At 38.6% G+C, this 19828-nt stretch overlaps 1 protein-coding gene across 3 annotated transcripts in view; it reads right to left on the minus strand.

Annotated features, from left to right (window-relative positions):
- Positions 1 to 3495: 3495 nt before the first annotated feature.
- Positions 3496 to 19828, minus strand: part of ERCC6 (ERCC excision repair 6, chromatin remodeling factor) — an 85122-nt gene continuing 68789 nt past the window's right edge. For all 3 annotated transcript variants that reach the window (XM_054503620.2, XM_054503619.2, XM_054503622.2), the window contains 4 exons: positions 19085 to 19792; positions 10274 to 10478; positions 9269 to 9347; positions 3496 to 8132 (listed from right to left, as the gene is read on the minus strand). In XM_054503620.2, coding sequence (XP_054359595.1) covers positions 7713 to 8132; positions 9269 to 9347; positions 10274 to 10478; positions 19085 to 19792 — 1412 coding nt within the window. In that variant the 3' untranslated portion in view covers positions 3496 to 7712. The remainder of the gene's footprint in view (positions 8133 to 9268; positions 9348 to 10273; positions 10479 to 19084; positions 19793 to 19828) is intronic.

Genomic DNA, 19828 nt, shown 5'->3' on the forward strand with positions numbered 1-19828 from the left:
AGGCCTCCCAAAGTGCTGGGATTACAGGCATAAGCCACCATGCCCGGTCCAATTGATTTTTAAATACTGATGTTGTATCCTCCCATCTTGCTGAACTCATTTATTAGTTTCAATAGTTTTTTTTTTTTTAGTGGATTCCCTAGAATTTTCTACATACAAGATCATGTCATTTGTGAACAGTCTTTCTTCTTCCTGTCCAACCTTTTTTTTCTTCTTGCATAATTGCAATGGCTAGACCCTCCAGTACAATGTTAAATAGAAGTGTGATAATGGGCATCCTTGTCTTATTTCTAATCTCAGTGGGAAAGCATTCAGTTTTTCACCATTAAGTATAAAGATAGCTGTAGATTTTTCATAGATGTTCTTTATCAGGTTAAGGTAGTTTCCTTCCATTCCTCGTTTTTCGAACATTTTTATGATGAAAGGGTGTTGGATTTATTCAAATGCACCTATTTCTGCATCAGTAGAGATGACTTTTTTATTATATTGATATAATGTATTACATTGATTTTCACATGGTAAGCCAATCTTATATCCCTGGGATAAATCCTACTTGGTGATGGTGTATAATTATTTTTATATGTTGCTGGATTTGGTTTGCAGCATTTAGTGGAGGATTTTTGCATGTATTTCATAAGACATATTGGTCTGCAGTTTTCTTGTGATATCTTTGAGCAGTTTTGTTATCAGGGCAATACTGGGAAGTACTCCCTCCTATTTCTTGAAAGAGTTTGAGAATAATTGCTATTATTTGATTGTTTGGTAGTACACAGTGGTAAAATTGTCTGTGCCTGGACTATTCTTTGTGGGCAATTTTCTGATTCCTGATTTAATCTGTTCACTAGTTATAGGTCTATTCAGATTGCTCATTTCTGTAAGGTTGGTAGTAGTGTCTACTCTTGCATATCAGATCCTAGTAATTTGAGTATTGCCTTTTTATTAGTTAACCTAGTGAAATATTTGTCATATTTATTGATCTTTTCAAATTACCAGTTTCTAGTAGTATTTTCTCTATTGCTTTTCTATTCTTTCATTAATTTCTACTCTAACTTTATTATTTCCTTCCTTCTGCTTGCTTTAGGTTTAGTTAGTTCTTCTTTCTTCAGTGACTTAAGGTGGAAGAAAGGTTATTGCTTTATTTCTTCCTTCTTAATACAGGCATTTACACCTATAAATTTCTTCTAAGCACTTTTTTAGCTGCATCCGTACAGTTTACTTGTGTCTTAATTTTCATTAGCCTCAAAGTGCTGATTACCTTCTTGTTTTCTTCTTTGGTCTATTGGTCATTTAGTAGTGTGTTGTTCAATTTCCTACTTGTGAGTTCTTCAAATGTTCCCATTTTTTATTTCTAATTTAATCCTGTGATTATGATCACAAAATGCACTTTGCATTATTTCTATCCTTTTAAACGTATTGAAGTTTCATGGTCTAGCATAAGGCCTATCCTGAAGAATGTTCCATGAGCATTTGAGAATGTATATGCTGCAGCGCTTGGGTGAAGTGTTCTATAGATGTCTGTTAGGGCTAGTTGGTTTACAGCATTGGTCAAGTTTTCTATTTCATTGTTAACCTTGTGTCTAGTTTTGTCCATTATTGAAAATAGGTTACTGGAGTCTCCAATTATTATTGTGACCATTTTCTTCTTCCATTTCTGTCAGTTTTTGCTTTCTGTGTTTTGATAGTGTTAAGTTCATACATATGTTTACAACTGTTATATCTTTTTGATGGGTTAACCTTTTTATCATTATAAAATGTCTCTATCTCTAGGAGCATTTTTGTCTTAAAATCTACTTTGTCTGACACTAGTATAGCCAGTCCAGCTTTCTTACGGCAATTGTTTGCACTATTTCTTTTTGTATCCTTTTAATCTATCTGTGTCTTTGAGCCTAAAGTGTGTCTCCCATAGATAACATAGAGTTGGAATGTATTTTTAATCCAATCTGATAGTCTCTGCCTAAATTCATTAACATTTATTATTGATAAGTTGAATACACATTACTTTTTGTTTTCTATTATCCATTGTGTTCTTTTCATTCTCTTTTAATATTGCCTTTTGCATCAAGTGAGTATTTTCTAAGGTAGTATTTTAATTTTATTAATAATTTTTCAACTATATTTCTGGAGTTATTTTATTAGTGGTTGCTCTAGTGTTTACCATATACATCTTATCGGAATCTATTAGAATTACACAAGCTTAACTCCAATAATATATAGAAGCTTTACTCCTATATAGCTATATTCCCTTTCCCCTTTTGTGATATTTTAGGTATACGGTATGGTATCTATTAATGTTACAAATCCAACACATTGTTATAATTATTACTTTACCATCTGCCATCATTTCATTAGTCTATTACAGCTTTGCTCCCAGCCACCTCCTTTGTGCTTTTTTGACAAATGTTACATATATGACATTTCTGTATGTTATAGACCAATACATCATATACATATTATTTGATAGTTGCATTTTAATCAGTTAAGAGGAGAAAAATATGCATTTATGTGACTTTTATAATTATATAATTGCTTTTACTGGTGCTCTTCTCTTGCTTTCAGCCTAAAGAACTTCATTTAATACTTCTTATTAGGCAGGTTGATTAACAACAATTTTTCTGTTTTTGTTTATCTGGGAAAGTCTTTATTTCACTTTCATTTTTGAATAATACATTTGCTGGATATAGGATTCTTGGTTGACAGTTTTTTTTTTTCTTCAAGCACTTTGACTGTTATACCTGCCTTCTGGCCTCCATTATTTCTTTTGAGAAGTCAAGTATTAATTTTGTTCTCTAAGTGATGTATTTTTTTTCACTCACTACTTTCAAGGTTTTCTCACCTTTGATTTCAGCATTTTTTACTATGATGTGTCTGTGAATCCCTCTGCATTTATCATGCTGGACGTTCACTAAGCTTCCTAGATGTTTTTCAATCAATTTGGAGAGTTTTCAGTCATTGTATCTTTAAATATTTCCTTTTTCTTCTGTTCTTCTTGTACTCCCATTACATGTGTACTTAATGGCGCACATAATGGTGCTTCACATTTCTCTGAGGTTTTGCTCATCTTTCATTTTTTTCTCTCTGTTCTTTGGAAAGCATATCTCTCTTTTTCTATCTGCCAGTTGGCTGACAATTTCTTCTGCCAGCTCAAATCTACTATTGAACCCCTTTAGTGCATTTTTTCCTTATTATAGTTTTTAACTTCATGAATTTAGCTCTTGCCACTTGCAGCTGGAGGGGATAAGAAACACTGGCATCTTGCCCCTCCCTGTGAGGTACCATACCTCTGGACAGGGAGCTGAGGGAGACAGAGCTCTGTTTTCTTGGCTGCACCCACTGAAATGGGAGAGAGGGAGTGAATGTGTTGTGGCTGAAGTGTCTGACTCACCGTTCTTACCAAGATTTGGATTTTCTTGAATAAGCATTACTTTATTCTACATGCTTTTAGGACAATTTCCAGTGACATTAAGTGTTTGTGTCTCTCTGTATGAGAGGAAGGTGTTTATTTTTTGTTACAATTTTCACCAGTTATAGCTAATTCCTAGGACAGTGGGTCCACAGGGCCCTTCACATTGCCATTCTGGAAGTGAAAGTCTAAAAGATATTTCAATGTTAGAAAATTTAACTGTGTACTTTACTACACTAAGAAAAGCTATACAATTATATCAATATATACCAGAAAAGACTTTGAGGACAATCATTCTACCATTTGTGATAATCAATTATGATACCACAATGATAAAAACAGTGGGTTACTAGCAAAGTTAGATAAATGGACCAATTTAACAGAATGCAGAGCCAAGAAACATTCCCATAAATTATATGTAAATTGGTAAAGGTGGCCTTATACATCAGGAGGAAAATAATAGACTATTTTTTAAAGGTGCTAGGGAAACTAGCTATCCATATGGGATTAATAATTTATGAGACTGTATTCATGACCCTAGCTAGGGAATGGTTCTTAAATAAACAAAAAAAATGGAAAGACTGAATTTACTATATTTTAAAACTTCCGTATGATAAACATCACAAAATAGATACATGAATATGCTAATTCTCCATATTTTTATATAAGTTAAAAGACTCACAACCAAAACTAAAAATCTATAAAACACCTAGGAATGAGCCTATTATGAAATGTGCAAGACATTTATGAAGAAAGTTATTAAAATTTCATCCAAGAATATAAAAGACTTTAATAAAATGAGGCCTATCGTAACACTAATCAGAAACATTATATTAATTATAAAGAGGTCTATTATTCTCAAATTAATGTGTAAACAAATGCAATCCTAGTCAAAAGAACACCACAATTTTACTGGAATTTAATAAACTAATTCTTGATTTAGCTGGAACAGAAAACACCCAAGAATAGGACACTGAAGAGGGAGAGAAAGGAAAAGGAACTTGCCCATGAATGGCAAAACACAATGCAAAGCACCAAATGACAGTGTGAGGAGTGTGGTTGGTAGAACCAACACCTGGATCCACAGGTCAGAAATACACAACTTAGCATGTGATGAGTTGAAAGCTGACATTTTAAACTGGTGGAGAAAAGAATATTTGTTGATCATTGGAATAACTGCCTTTTTGTTTTTGTTTAGGGGAGCAATCCTAAAAGATAAACAACCCACAGGAAAACTAGACCAACATAACACAAATAGGCAATGTACAGTAGACATCTACAAATGGCCAATAAACATGGGAATGTTTGATTTTGTAAGTAATCAGGGAAATTCAAGTGAAAACAAGGTACTTTCAATCATGAGACTGGTTAAAACAAAACAAAACAATCTACCGATATTGATATCACTTACTGTTGGCAAGGGTTTGGAGAAATGGGTCCTTTTATGGAGGGTGAATTGACGCAAGCAATTCTGCTACATCCACTGACATTTAAAATCTACATCATTAATCCAACAATTCTATGCAGGTAGAGCTATACTTACAGGAATAGAAATGTCTTGCATATAATATTAAATGAAAAGTTAGTTGCAAAATGAGGACAGTATAACGCCATTAATATAAATTACATATTTAAAGCAAACTAGTTGCTATAATAGACTTCAAAAGACAGTAGCTTAAGCAAGTCAGTATTTTATTTTACTCTTAAATAACAGGTCAAAGGAGAGCAGTTCAAGACTGGCAGGCCAACTTCTCCTTCCTTAACACATCACTTCCATCTCTTGAGACTGAAGCTCCCATTGGCCTCCCAGCCAGCAAGAAAGGGGAATGTCAAGGAGAGTGCATACCCTGCTTCTTTAAAGGGCCAATTGGGAAGTTTAAAACTTAGTCATATGGCCACAGTTAACTGTAAGAGAGGCTGAGAAGTAGTCTTAAGCTGAGCAGCCAGACGTCCAGGTAAAACTCAAAAATTTTATTAATAAAGGAAGAATGGGAGAATGACATTATAGCAGCAGTCTGTGTCATGTGATTCTCTAAATGCATGGAGAATACACACCAAACATAGGGCTGTACTTAGCTGTGGAACAGGTGCAAGGTGGTGTGGGGGTCGGGAGACAGACTATTGCTTGAACATTTTTAATGGTGATGGTATTAACATATTTAATTTTTTGACAAAATTTTAAAATCCTTTATTTGTGCTGATAAAGCATGTTAAATACATTAAATCTATCTACATTGTACAAAGCTTTTAAAGTTCTAAAAATTAGATTTTTATCTAAATGAATAAATTTCTCTGTATTGTTAAAACCATTCTACTTACTGCATTGTTCTCCAAGTCCCTCCATCCAGGAGGCACGGTAACAATGTGTCAGATCTCCACACTGAGACACCACCTTCCCAAGATCATGGTACGTCAGCAGCAGAACTGAGACAAGAAATGGAACCTTGCTCCTACTGCATTATAGCTTTTGATAGTATTTGCTACTTGAAGAGAAGGCTATACCTTGTCTAGCTCAATATAGTTTATGTTTCAGACACTATAAGTATGATGCCCAAATGCTTCATGAGTGAACAAGGTCAGCAGATCACCCTGAGAACAAGGAAAACACAATTTCCTTATAGGCTAATGACTATAAAAATAGAAATTAAGAGCTCCCCAGAAACAAACCACTTAGTCAAAAAGGAAGGAGTTTTGACTTCCTTCTAAGCCAAGTACTCAAGTTTAAGACTTATTGGCCTGTTTAAAAATCCTTTCTATGACTTCTAAACAATGATGGCAAAGTGACGAAAATAATGTAATCATCTTCTTCCCTCATTATATATAAACCAAACTAAAAACAAAAGAAATGAACAAGCTATAATCCAAAAAAACTAGAAAATCCTGACGGGAATCATATAGGACATCTCTAAGAAAACGATTCTTGGCTTAAGCAAAATATTAGAGCAGAGAAAGCAAAACTCATGTCTTCTCATGCAGTCCGGCAAGGCCCCCCTGCCCAGAACCCTCCTCTCTGGGTCACAGGGATGAGCAGACAGAAGATCTGGACACAGCTACCCATGTTAAGCATGAGAGAGATGTAAAGAAATAGCAGGGTAGGAGGGCAGGCATACTACAGAAAAATGAGAGAGAGGAAAAGAGCAGGCCAGAGAATACAAATCCAAGAAACAAACTGCACTGAGATAGCTACAGAAGAAATTCCAGGAATACGATGAATTTCAGAAAACAACACTTCAAAGATGAGATGATAAAATCATCCTGAGAAGGAAACAAGAAAAACATGGGTAAGAAAACAAACTGAGGATCAAAGCAACACCATCACAGAACCATAAACACATAAACAGTAGTGAGATACAAACAGCCTTGGCTGGAATCCAAACCACAGAAACAGGAAAGCCCGTCGCAAGGAATGCAAAGGCAGGCGCAAGACGAAGGCAACTGGAGAGAAGACAGCCTGCCAGCCTGCAGCCAAGAGAGGCCTGGAGTGGTGTCACTTCATGGTAACGACAGCTGGGTCTGCTGTGGGCTGCAGTGATGTTTGTGTGCATGCATGTGTGTGGTTTTTATGTACCTACTTTTGGCTTTGATTTTTTTTTCATGATAACACATTTTGTGACTGTAGAAGAGAAAAAGATGCCCTCTGCTTAAAGGAAAGCCAGGGTAAACTGAATACCCTACAGCTTTCTGCAAATACATGTCTTATCATTTAACACCATACTATTTCATGCTTTACTAATAAAAATATTCACCAATTTACCAGTACCTTGAAAAGAGGATCTTTTCAAGAAAATTAATAATCAAACAACAAATAACAAACCTGACCTTTGTGGGCGGCAAATGGCAAATTTAAATGTTTAAAGTTTAAGCATCAAAATAATGCTGTTATCAGATATTGATGAACTTATTGAACAGGTCTGACTGAATTTAAGACCTGTTTTTAGCACCAATAAAAAAAATTATTGAGATTTCTGTTCTGCAAACTTCTAACTGTGCTCCCTGACAGCATCTTTTGGGTAAAGGAATAAATGTGTTCCAAGGAGTAACTGTTAGGTACCTGATTTTATAATATAATTCAGATTGCCAAAAAAAAAAAAAATCAATCCAAGTATTTTCTCCTTTAGCTAGCATTATTAAAACTTTTAACTTTCAGAGAAGAGTTTCTTCTTCCTTAAAGTTTTAATTCTGAGGTAGACGTCATGCAAACAAACATCAAGAGCAGCCAACTTCCATTGACAAACATGATTATTAATAATAAATTAATAATCAGAAATGCCCGTTAGAAAAAGGGACTTGAAAGTTTAGGAAGCAATGTTGTTTAGCAGTATTCTGGCTTGAGTTTCCAAATTCCTTCACCACCAGAAGTTCTATGGAAAGTGCACAGATTTCTCAATAGTTCTCGGAAGACACAAGACTGTGATGCAGATAACTTGGATTCAAACTCCTGCAGTATCTCCCTAGTGCTGGCCTGGCCATCAGTGTGGGCCTGGAAAGCGATGAAGTTTCTCATCTCCACCAGAAGGTCATCATGTTCTGTGGTGGGCAGCACGGCAGAAGCTTCCTGCAGGTGCCCGCTTTCACTTTCTAAACGCTCTGGCAGAATCAGGTGGTTTCTAGCTCTCATTTTAGCCAAGAGTGAGGAGGAAGCGAGGGCCCCGGATGAAGGGTCTGCATCTTCTGCTCTTCCACTAAAATGCTCAGGGACATTATCTTTTCCCTCCTTTTTCATGATGCCATCCTAGAAAAAGAAGACCACTACATTGATATATTTAATTTCTAGTTTATGCCTCCACTTCCTTCCCCAAAGGCTGTGAAGGGTCACAAGACAACACATGTGCCAGGGTGGTGAGGTTGACAGGGTAAGACTGAGACTCCACCTAATGAAAAGGGAAAGGAGGAGGGTCCAGTATCTAAATCCTCCCACTGTTAAGATACCATTTCCTAAAAAAAAAATAAAGAGGGGGCAACCAAGCCATTCCCTTAGTCACCACTCAACACGGTGGTGGACGGGAAGGCAGAGTGGAGGCTTCCAGGCAAGGTTTCAGGAAAATCTGTCTCTAGGAGGCCCAGGACCACTTTCAGTACCTGTGGGCTTTTCCTGTTCTTCCTCTCAAATGGACCCTGTACACTGTGGATAAGGAACAATATCATAGCTATACTTCTTTTTCTTCACTTTTAAGTCTTCTTACTCTTTCCTACCTTACATCTAATCCAAGTTTCCTTAAAAAAACACAAATCTAACTCTGAAAGGGTCTCAAATCCCTACTGCTAAAAGCACAGAACATGGGAAGTCAAAAAGGTACACGTATTCCTAAACATGTTCATATTAACTTAAAATTGGAGTCTGAATCTGGGAGTTTTAACATAATCCTTAATCAGAAAGACCAGAAAGACTTCCACTGAATGGTGGAGTCTGGACTAGTTTTAACCACGGTAGCACTCAAGGCAAGCAGGGCATTCTTGAGCAGAGAAAGACAGGCACTCTGCTCTAGCAGCCAGTGAGTTACAGACACCAACATTCAAGGCAGTTTTCTGGACCTTTATTTCAGAGGGTTGTGGTCTCTGGAGCTGGCACTTTCCCTCTAGACAAGGCAGGGTGTCCTAGCAGCGACACACCTATCCCTGTGTCAACCTTCTAATGGCAAAACAGAAATGCTGCTACGGATCTTGGGTTAAAGACTTTGTCTTTAGGAAATCAGCAGGTCCTTTTAGATTCAGGTGAATGTGCATAGTAAATCAGAGCAGGCAATACAAATATCAGGTGTCATTACACCAGAGATAACCACTTTCTTCACATCCAGAATCAGGTGAAATTTTCACAGCATTCAATCAAGCAAGTCTCACCCTGGAAAGCAAAAAGCTTATCTATATTACCTGGCACTTCTCTGTTGGAGATGTTGATGAAGGATGCTGCACAGAGAAGTTAGAATTCCTTTTCTTACCAAATCTACTCCTAAAAAAGGAAAAGAATCACAGTAGATTAAATGTTTGCTTTTGAGACTTAGAGATCAAAATATTCTTTCAACAATGAACTTCTTCCTGGAAACATTTCCATCTGCATGCTTATTCTTTCATAGCCATGCCATTTCTGCTCTATCCCCCTCGATTCTTCCACTCCACCCTCCTAGAAAGTAACTGCTGGCCGGGCGCAGTGGCTCATGCCTGTAATCCCAACACTTTGGGAGGCTGAGGCAGGCAGATCACTTGAGGTCAGGAGCTTGAGACTAGCCTGGCCAACATGGTGAAATCCCATCTCTACTAAAAATACAAAAATTAGCCTGGCATGGTGGCAGGAGCCTGTAATCCCAGCTACTCGGGAGGCGGAGAATGCAGTGGGCCGAGATCACACCACTGCACTCCAGCCCGGGCGACAGGGCGAGATTCCGTCTCTAAAAAAAGAAAAAAAAGGAACTGCTGTATCTCAGAATGAGAACCACTCAATGCTGCATCTCAGAATGAGAACCACTCAGTATCTTGTTCAAAAGATGATGGGAACCATTGTCAATTCCAGGTAGGAAAATCATTCTAAAAGAGCATACTGAATAGCAAAGTAATTAATGTGTGCTGTAAATTGGCTAATTATCTCATTAAAGTTTAATCATTATTCTGTATCTCTTACTATTTTTAACAACACCATCTCTCAAATAAAACCAATCACTTCTCCTGAAGCCACTTTGGAAAACAAGGGATGAAAGCAAGGAGGAAGGCAAAGTTCTAACAGTATTTCTCCAAGTCATCCAGATTTGGCTGCTATAATCCCTCCCTGGGGATTTATTCCTGAAGAGAAATTACAGTATAAGCCTCCACACCTGCCCTGATTTTATTTCTAGCTTTAGTTGTTTGGCCTCCTTGCAAGTATGGCATGCAGCAATCTCTTACTTTTTTCCTGCTGGTGCACCAGAAATCCCCCTGTGGCCAGTCCAGGTGGGAACACCAGACACTGCTCCCAGACACCGCTGACGAGAGAGCTTCAGTGCTTTCAAGGCATCCTGGGCCACTCGGTTGGCTTCTGCCTCCACCAGTACATAATCTGGGCTGGCTCCATCCATGATGGCATCGTGCTTCATGACACTGTGCACGCCAACTAGCAAGAAAAGAAATAGCAAAGTGATATTTCACTTTGTATGCAAGAAAGACACTTTTCTCCTCTGTGTAAGTACAGTACTGTAGTAAACAAAAAACAAAGTGATAGTACACTTACAAAACCCTAGAGAATCAACGATAAAAAATAGTAAGATAATTCAGGCAACATAAAAAATATAAAATTCACACACAGAAACCTATAACCTTCCTATTTACAAACAATAGCCAGCTAAAAATATAATGGTGGGAAAATTCTATTTACAGTAACAGAAAAGACAAAACACTTAGGAATAAACCCAAGCAATGTGTAAAGGCTGTACGGAGAAGACATGAAAACACTCCTGGGAAGACAGACTATCAGACTTAAACAAACAGAAAGACATCCCTTGCATTTGAGTAGAATGACTCAATAACCATTTTCCCTGAGTTAATTTATATGTTTAATGTAATCTCAATAAAAATGTCAACCTTTCTTATGAAGCTAGACAAACTGACACTAAAGTTCATACAGAACAATAAACCTTCATGAATAGATCAGAAAACACTGAAAAGGCAAAGTGACACCCTATTGGACAAAACACGCTCCAATTACAACAGTTTGGTGCTGAGGAAGGAAGAGACACAACAGGAGATTGACCAGAAACTAGAAATAGATTGAACTGCATTTGGAAATGTACTACATGATAAAGGCATCTCTAATCACTGAGAAAAACGTATTTGAAATAAATGATGCTACAAACGTTGGGGCACAAACGTTGGGGCATTTTATCTTTGAACCAAGATAAAATCCACACCTCATACTCCAAATGGATCAGAAATCTGAAGGTAAAAAGCAAAACCATACAAGTAGTACAAGAAAACATGGCGAATTATCATATGATCTATATGTAGAAAAGGCTTAGAACTACAACTCCAATTAATAAAAGACTGACAAGTTTTTTTAAAAAAAAAAAACCTGTTTCATAGGAAAAAAATCATAATAAAGGACAACCAATGAGGAAATACTTGTAACATATATGAAAAATGAAAAGCTAACATCCCTAATATATAAAGAACTCTTTAAAACCAAGGGGAAAAAGGGACCAAAAACCTGATTTAGAAAATGGACAAAAGACATGAATAGACAAGTTCACAGAAAGAAAAATTTTTTAAATATAAATGGTCCTATAAAAAGTTCAATTTCACTCAAAGAAAATAACTGGAAATTAAAACTCAAGATATCCTTTCTCACCTATCAGATTGGGAAAAATTAAAAGTGTAACACCACACTCTTGACAAGGCTCTGGGCAACAACTGCTGGTGACAATTCAAATTGATCTAAACCTTACAAACGGGAGTTAGGCATTATTCAAACAAACAAACAAACAAAACAACCTTACATATGTGTTTACCTTTTGATCTAGCAATTCCTCTTGTATAAGCACAGGATTATTTAGTGCAGCATTGTGGCTGAAAGAAGCTATAAACAATCTAAATCCTCATATGTGGATAAACTGTGGTACAGGTTGAATATCTCTTATCCAAAATTCTTGGGACCAGAAGTGTTTCAGATTTTACCTTTTTTGGATTTTGGAATAATTGCATATACCTAATGAGACATCTTGGGGATGGGCCCCAAGTCTAAACACAAAATGTGTATATTTTTAACATACACCTTACACACATAGCCTGAAGGTAATTTTAATATAATACATTTATCAATTTTGTGCAGGAAACAAAGTGTTAATTGTGTTTTGACTGTGACCCATCACATGAAGTCAGGTGTGGAATTTTCCACATCTGGCATCATGTCAGTGCACAAAAAATTTTGGATTTTACAGCATTTTAGATTTCGGGTTTTGGGTCAACATAGCAGAGCACTCTATGAGGAATAGCTCTCTGTTAACTAATACTGGAGTGGCTGTCAGGATATATGAAGTTTTTTTAAAAAAAGGAACAGAAGATAATATAGTGTGCAACCTTTTGTGTAAGAGAATAAGGGAATATAAAATTATACATGTGCCTGCTTATTTCTACAAAAGAAACTGGTATAGTTCAGCTGTGTCCCCACCCAAATTCATCTTGAATTGTAACTCCCACAATTCCCACGTGACATGGGAGGAACCCAGTGGGAGGTGATTAATTATGAAGACGAGTCTTTCCTACACTGTTCTCATGAGTGAATGAGTTTCATGAGATCTCATGGTTTTAAAAATGGGAGTTATCCTGCACAAGCTCTCTTTGCCTGCTGCCATCCATGTAAGATGTGACTTGCTCCTCCTTGCCTTCTGACATGACTGTGAGGCCTCCACAGCCACATAGAACTGTAAGTTGATTAAACCCCTTTCTTTTGTAAATTGCCCAGTCTTGGGTAATGTCTTTATCAGCAGCATAAAAATGCACTAATAAAGTCAATTGGTACTAGTGGGGAGGTGCGCTTCTGAAAAGATACCCCAAAATGTGGAAGCAACTTTGGAACTGGGTAACAGGTAGAGATGGGAACAGTTTGGAGGGCTCAGAAGACAAGAAAATGTGGGAAGGTTTGCAACTTCCTAGAGACTTGTTGAATAGCTTTGACAAAAATGTTGATAGTGATACGAACAGTAAGGTCCAGACTGAGGTGGTCTCAGATGGAGATGAGGAACTTGTTGAGAACTGAAGCAAAGGTGACTCTTGTTATGTTTTAGCAAAGAGACTGGCGGCATTTTGCTCCTGCCCTAGAGATTTGTGGAACTTTGAACTTGAGAGAGATGATTTAGGGTATCTGGCGGAAGAAATTTAGCTAAGCAGCAAAATATTCAACAGGTGACACGGGTGTTGTTAAAGGCATTCAGTTTTATAAGGGAAGCAGTGCATAAAAGTTTGGACAATTTGCAGCCTTACAATGTGATAGGAAAGAAAACCCCATTTTCTCAACAGAAATTCAAGCTGGCTGCAGAAATCTGCATAAGTAATGAGGAGCCAAATGTTAATCCCCAAGACAATGGGGAAAATGTCTGCAGGGCATGTCAGAGACCTTCATGGCAACCCCTCCCATCACAGGCCCAGAGGCCCAGGAGGAAAAAGTGGTTTCATGGGCCTGGCCCATGGTCCCCATCCTGTGTGCAGCCTGGGGACTTGGTGTACTGCGTCCCAGCCACTCCAGCTGTGGCTGAAAGGGGCCAACAAAGAGCTCAGGCTGTGGCTTCAGATGGTGCAGCCCCAAGCCTTGGCAGCTTCCACATGGTGTTGAGCCTGAGGGTGCACAGAAGTCAATAACTGAGGTTTGGGAACCTCTGCCTATATTTCAAAAGATATATGGAAACTCCTAGATGCCCAGGTAGAAGTTTGCTGCAGTGGCAGGGTTCTCATGGAGAATCTCTGCTAGGGCAGTGCAGAAGGAAAATGTGGGGTTGGAGCCCCCACACAGAGTCCCTACTGGGGCACCACCTAGTGGAGCTATGAGAAGAGGGCCATGGTCCTCCAGACCCCAGAACAGTAGATCCACTGACAGCTTGCACCATGCACCTGGAAAGGCTGCAGACACTCAATGCCACCCATGAAAGCAGCCAGGAGGGAGGCTATACCCTGCAAAGCCAAAGGGGCGGAGCTGCCCAAGACCATGGGAACCCACCTCTTCCATCAGCGTGACCTGGATGCGAGACATGGGGTCAAAGGAGATCATTTTGGAGCTTTAAGATTTGACTGCCCTGCTGGACTTCGGACTTGTGTGGGGCCTGTAGCCCCTTTGTTTTGGTCAATTTCTCCCATTTGGAATGGCTGTACTTACCCAATGCCTGTAACCCTATTGTATCTAGGAAGTAACTAACTTGCTTTTGATTTTACAGGCTCATAGGCAGAAGGGACTTGCCTTGTCTTGGATGAGACTCTGGACTGTGGACTTTTGAGTTAATGCTGAAATGAGTTGAGACTTTGGGGGACTGTTGGGAAGGCATGATTGGTTTTAAAACGTGAAGATATGAGATGTGGGAGGGGCCAGAGGTGAACGATATGGTTTGGCTATGTCCCAGCCAAATCTCATCTTGAATTGTATAACTCCCACAATTCCCACATGTCATGGGAGGAATCTGGTGGGAGGTGACTGAATTATGGGGTTGGGTCTTTCCTGTGCTGTGAATGAGTCTCATGAGATCTGATGGTTTTAAAAATGGGAATTTCTCTGCACAAGTTCTTTGCCTGCTGCCATCCATGAAAGATGTTACCTGCTCCTCCTTGCATGATTGTAAAGCCTCCCCAGTCATGTGGAATTTTAAGTCAATTCAGCCTCTTTCTTTTGTAAATTGCCCAGTCTCTGGTATGTCTTTATCAGCAGTGTGAAAACAGACTAATACAGAAACACATGAAGGAAATGCCAGAAACTCATGAGACTGGTAAGGTAAGGGGTGGGGACAGGGTGGGGGATGACACTACTCTGGTATTCCTTTTTGCATATTTTGTCTTTTGTTACTATGTTAATGTGTTACTACTCAGAGGATAACATAGAGTCAACAAGGATGGGAGGAAACCCTAAAGTGGGATACAAACAAATAAATTAACCTAACTGTATTTTAAATTGATAGCACACACTGAAAATACAATGAAGGGTGAGAAAAAAGAACTAAGTTATTTTTGACCCAAGTAGTGTTTTGACCAAAAACTTAGACTAAAGACAAAAAGAAATAAAAACAAATATTGAACTCTAGTTAGTATAAATAAAAACAAATATTGAATTCTAGTTAGTATAACTGTTTTTTGCCATAGTTCTAAAAAGCTACCATGTATCCTAGGATTGACAAGTTAACTCAGTACATTGTGAATGAAGGTCTTGAAGAAGGAAGCTACAAACATGGAAAGGGCCCTAGGGTGCTGAAATGAAATTGGAGACAACAGTACTCTCTCATCTTATTTTGCTTTTTGGAGCTTATTAGAGTGCAACTGATATGCAATAACTGCTGAAGTACAGTATTTGGTAAGTTGTGACATTATGTACATACCATGAAACTATCACTACAATCAAGACAATGAACATAGCTGTCACCTGCAAAACTCATGTCCCTTTGTAATCCCACCGTCAAATACCCCATGCCCAGACAACCAATCCACTTTCTGTCATGACTGTGTGTTTTCTAGAATTTTATGCAAACGGCATCAGAGTATGTACTAATCTTACTAGTCCGAAAGTCATCCATGCTGTAGCATGTATCAATACTCTATTTCCTTTTATTGTTGATTAGTATATATATTTTTTGAGACAGAGTCTTGCTCTGTCGCCCAGGCGGGAGTACAATGATGTGATCTCGGCTCACTGCAACCTCCACCTCCCGGGTTCAAGCGATTCTCCCGCTCAGCTTCCCAAGTAGCTGGGATTCCAGACACCCACCATCATGCCTAATTTTTGTATTTTTGTAGAGATGGGGTTTCACCACGTTGTCCAGGTTGGTCTCGAACTCCTGACCTCAGGTGATTCACCCACCTCGGCCTCCCAAAGTGCTGGTATTACAGGCATGAGCCACCAAGCCTGGCCTGTAGATTAGTATTTGATCATATGGATATGCCATGGTTAGTTTAACTATTTACTTGTTGATGGACATTTGATTTCTACATTTTTGGCTATCACTAATAAAGCTGCTATGAATATTCATGTACAAGCCTTTGTATGGACATATTTTTCCATTTCTCTTGGGCAAATACACACCCAGGACTGAAAAGGCTATATCATAAGGAAGGTGCATGCCTAATTTTTAAGAAACTGCCAAACTGTTTTCCAAAGTGATTGTGCCATTTTACATTCCCACCAGGTGTGTATGAGAGACCCAACTGCTTCACATCTTTACCAACACTTAGTATGGTCAGTCTTCTTTCATTTTAGCCATTCTAGAGGGTGTGTAGTGGTGTCTCATTATGGTTCTAATTGGCATTTCCCTAATAACTAATAATATTAACAAGTTTCATATATTTATTTGCCATCTACATATCTTTCTTGGTGAAGTCTGTTCAAATTATTTGTCCATCTTAAAAATTGGGTTATACATTTTATTTTTTGACATGGGGTCTCATTCTGCTGCCCAGGCTGGAGTGCAGTGGCATGATCATAGCTCACCACAGCCTCAACCTCCCAGGCTCAAGCAATCCTCCCAGCTCAGCCTTGCAAGTAGCTGGGACCGCAGGTGTATGCTACCACACCTGGCTAATTTTTTTTTTTTTTTTTTTTTTGTAGAGATGGGATCTCACCATGTTGCCCAGGCTGGTCTTGAACTCCTAGGCTCAAGCAATCAACCCACCTCAGCCTCTCAAAGCGCTGGGATTACAGGCTGAGCCACTACACCCAGCTAGTAATTTTTGATTGGGTTCCAGACATTGTGAATTTCATCTTGTTGGATGTTGGGTATTTGTATATTCCTGTAAACACTCAGGTAGGGGTGAAGCAGTGCTCACTCTAAGGCTCATCATTCCCTACTACAGAGGCAAGACCCCCTACTCTGTATTATACCCAATGCCCCATGAAATATTTTTCCAGTCTTAGCTGGTGGGAATAGGCACTATCCCTGGCCATGGGTGAGCACCAGACATGTTTCCTCTAATTCAAAAAGTTAAAGAGGAAAGGCCTTTTCACTGACCTTAAGTAGTTTTCTTGCACAATGTGCTGGTCAGTATTCAGCTGAATGCCAGTGGAGACTCTGCAGACCTGTGGGGTTCTCTCCCTGTGCAGAGCTGTCTCCGCTATCGTCTCTTGCATGTGAATGCCAGCCACCCTGGCCTCCCCTGATGCTCAGCTCTGCCTTTTCAACAGAGGGTCTGCCTGGGACTCCCATCTGGGTTCTCCCTCTTTCTGTTACGGCATGAAAATTCTCTCAAGGCAGTAGGGCAGGGCAACTGGAGAGCTCAGTTCATTTGTTTCCCATCTCTCAAGAGATCACTGCCCTTTGGTGTCTGAAAACCACTGCTTCACATGTTTTGTCATTGTTTTCATTGTTTCACATGGAAGGGTAAATGTTAATCTGCCTTTGGTGGAAGCCAAACTCATGGTTTTCACAGACATAGAGATAGGTGTATCTGTGCAATTTGTTGTGCATATATATGCACGTATGTATGTGTATACATATGTACACAACAAACACATACACACACATACATACATCTATTTCCTGATACTACTGGCTAAGAAAGCAATGACATAATAGCAGCAATGAACACTCTGAGAACTCGGATCCTAGTTCCTAAATACCATTCTCCAGGGTTCCTTCAAGAAATGGCTGATTCCAGGGCTAGCACAGAATACAAATTGAGCTCAGCATATATTAGTATGCCAAGAAGAAAGGAGGTGCTCAAAGAATGGTGGGGACATACCAGAGGGACAAAGGAGCCAGCTTGAAGGAGCTCCCACCCACGAGGCAAATCTAAGTCAATACGAGCATCATAATACCCCTACTAATGGATTACAGTCATGGAAAAAAAGAATCCATTAGTCCATACTGATCTAAAAATAAATTAATAAATAAATAAGAGAGAAGGAAAACCTTCCTTACAGTAGAATGTTAATCACCATTTGGCAACCACTGTAGTAATAACTGACTGAGGAAAGAATCATCAATGGATATTAAAACTAGTGGATAAAAGTTTGATGAGAAACAGGATATTTACACAGTCTCAAAGCATATCTCTTGAAAGCACAAATTAATTACAAAGGGAAAAATATTAACCTTAGCATTGAGAAACCTGGCAGACTCCACCTTAACCAAGTGATCTTAAAAATCGACTTGTAATAGGTCAAACCAACATGTGTCTCCTGATAGATGCACTGAGTAAGATACGGTATCACCTCTGTGGCATTCCTGCCAAAAAAAACAATGTATGCATAGATGGGTGTGTGTGTGAATGATAAAGCAGAAGCTGAAAAATGTTAATAACTTAGATAAAGGATATAGGAGAGTTCTTTGTATTATTCCAACTGATTTTTTTTTGAGACCCAACTGATTTCTTTAAGTTTGAAATTACTTCAAAATATGAAATTAACAAAAAAATTAACCATGCTAAATAAAAGTCTTTCTGAAATGCTACACATAAACCTGCCTTCTTAAACTGAGTGCCATAAGCAGCAATCTTTGGTAACTCAAGGCCATCACATTGTGAACACAGTGACTACTAAGGGATCACTAAGCAGGGCTATCTATATACTCCATGGTCTTGAGCAATTGTTGAGTCTACATCTCCTAACTTTTCTCCCTTGACATTAGCTATCAGCTTTCGTACTTCTAGAATGTCTGTCTCTAGCCACACGCTTGTCTCTCTCCCTTATGATGTTACTTTAATCTCCTGTGGTTGGAAAATCAGATTAATGTAGCACATAGCATGTAAAGTAACTGCCTACTAATGTTCAGGTAGTACACATCTATTTAAGAATTGCACACCTCCCATGAGTGGCCATAAGTACTATTGTTTTCCAAAGTTTCAAATTACTCTAGGTCTTCAGAAAAGAGGTGTAAATACAATTTTTAAAATGTCAATATATTTCAAATCTAAATTTTTGAAGAAAAATACTTCTGGCTGACAGCCCTCTATGCACCATCAGTTAAAGACTGCTACTGCTAGAAACAGCCTACTCATTTTCTGATCCTAGCATCCCTGTAACAAACGTATCAAATGGATTACCTGATTTTTTGAAAAGCCTTTCCAAAACATAATCATCATTGCTCTGTTCCTTGGCCTCACTCTTGTTTTCACTGTCTTGCTTCTGGTAACGCCTTTTCTTCACCAGGTGTGGAATTCGAGTTCCTTCAAACTTGGCGTCTCTGCAATGCTTAGAGTTCTTAGGCTTTTGCTTTGGTCTCAGATATTTCTCCAGGGTCTCTTCTTCTGCCACACTATGATGTTTTGTTTTTGACTTGTGCTTATAAAAATTATTTTCCATTTGTTTATTCTCCGAAAAAGATTCTGTTTGAGCCTGGCTGGGTCTTTCTCTTTTGGAAGAAAGACCTAACTTTTCATCAATGCTTTCATCACCAGATGGCCTAGAAGTTTTGCCTGTTCCTGAAGAATTTGAACATTCCCCATTTCCACTAATCACTGACAACTCTTCTGGTCCAGATACTGCATTTGTCTCTTCTCCAAGCCTATCATTGCTAGTTACATTACTACTCATGTAAGGGTCATCTTTCAAAGGACCACTTTGATTAGAAGTTACTGCATTTACTTCAGCTCCTTTAGCCTCTGATTTCTCTTCAGATGATGTGGCATCATTTACAGATATGTTAGAAGCAGGGAACTTTTTGCGTTTTGGAACATCACAGTCTGCTCCAAATGCTGGTTGAATCCTTCTTTTCAGATGGCATTTGGGTGTCTGAACATCTGATCCAGTTCCTGTAAAGAGGAAAAACACCACTAATACGATATTGT

The sequence above is a fragment of the Pongo pygmaeus genome, chromosome 8 (genome assembly GCF_028885625.2).
Source record: "Pongo pygmaeus isolate AG05252 chromosome 8, NHGRI_mPonPyg2-v2.0_pri, whole genome shotgun sequence".
NCBI classification, from domain to species: domain Eukaryota; kingdom Metazoa; phylum Chordata; class Mammalia; order Primates; family Hominidae; genus Pongo; species Pongo pygmaeus.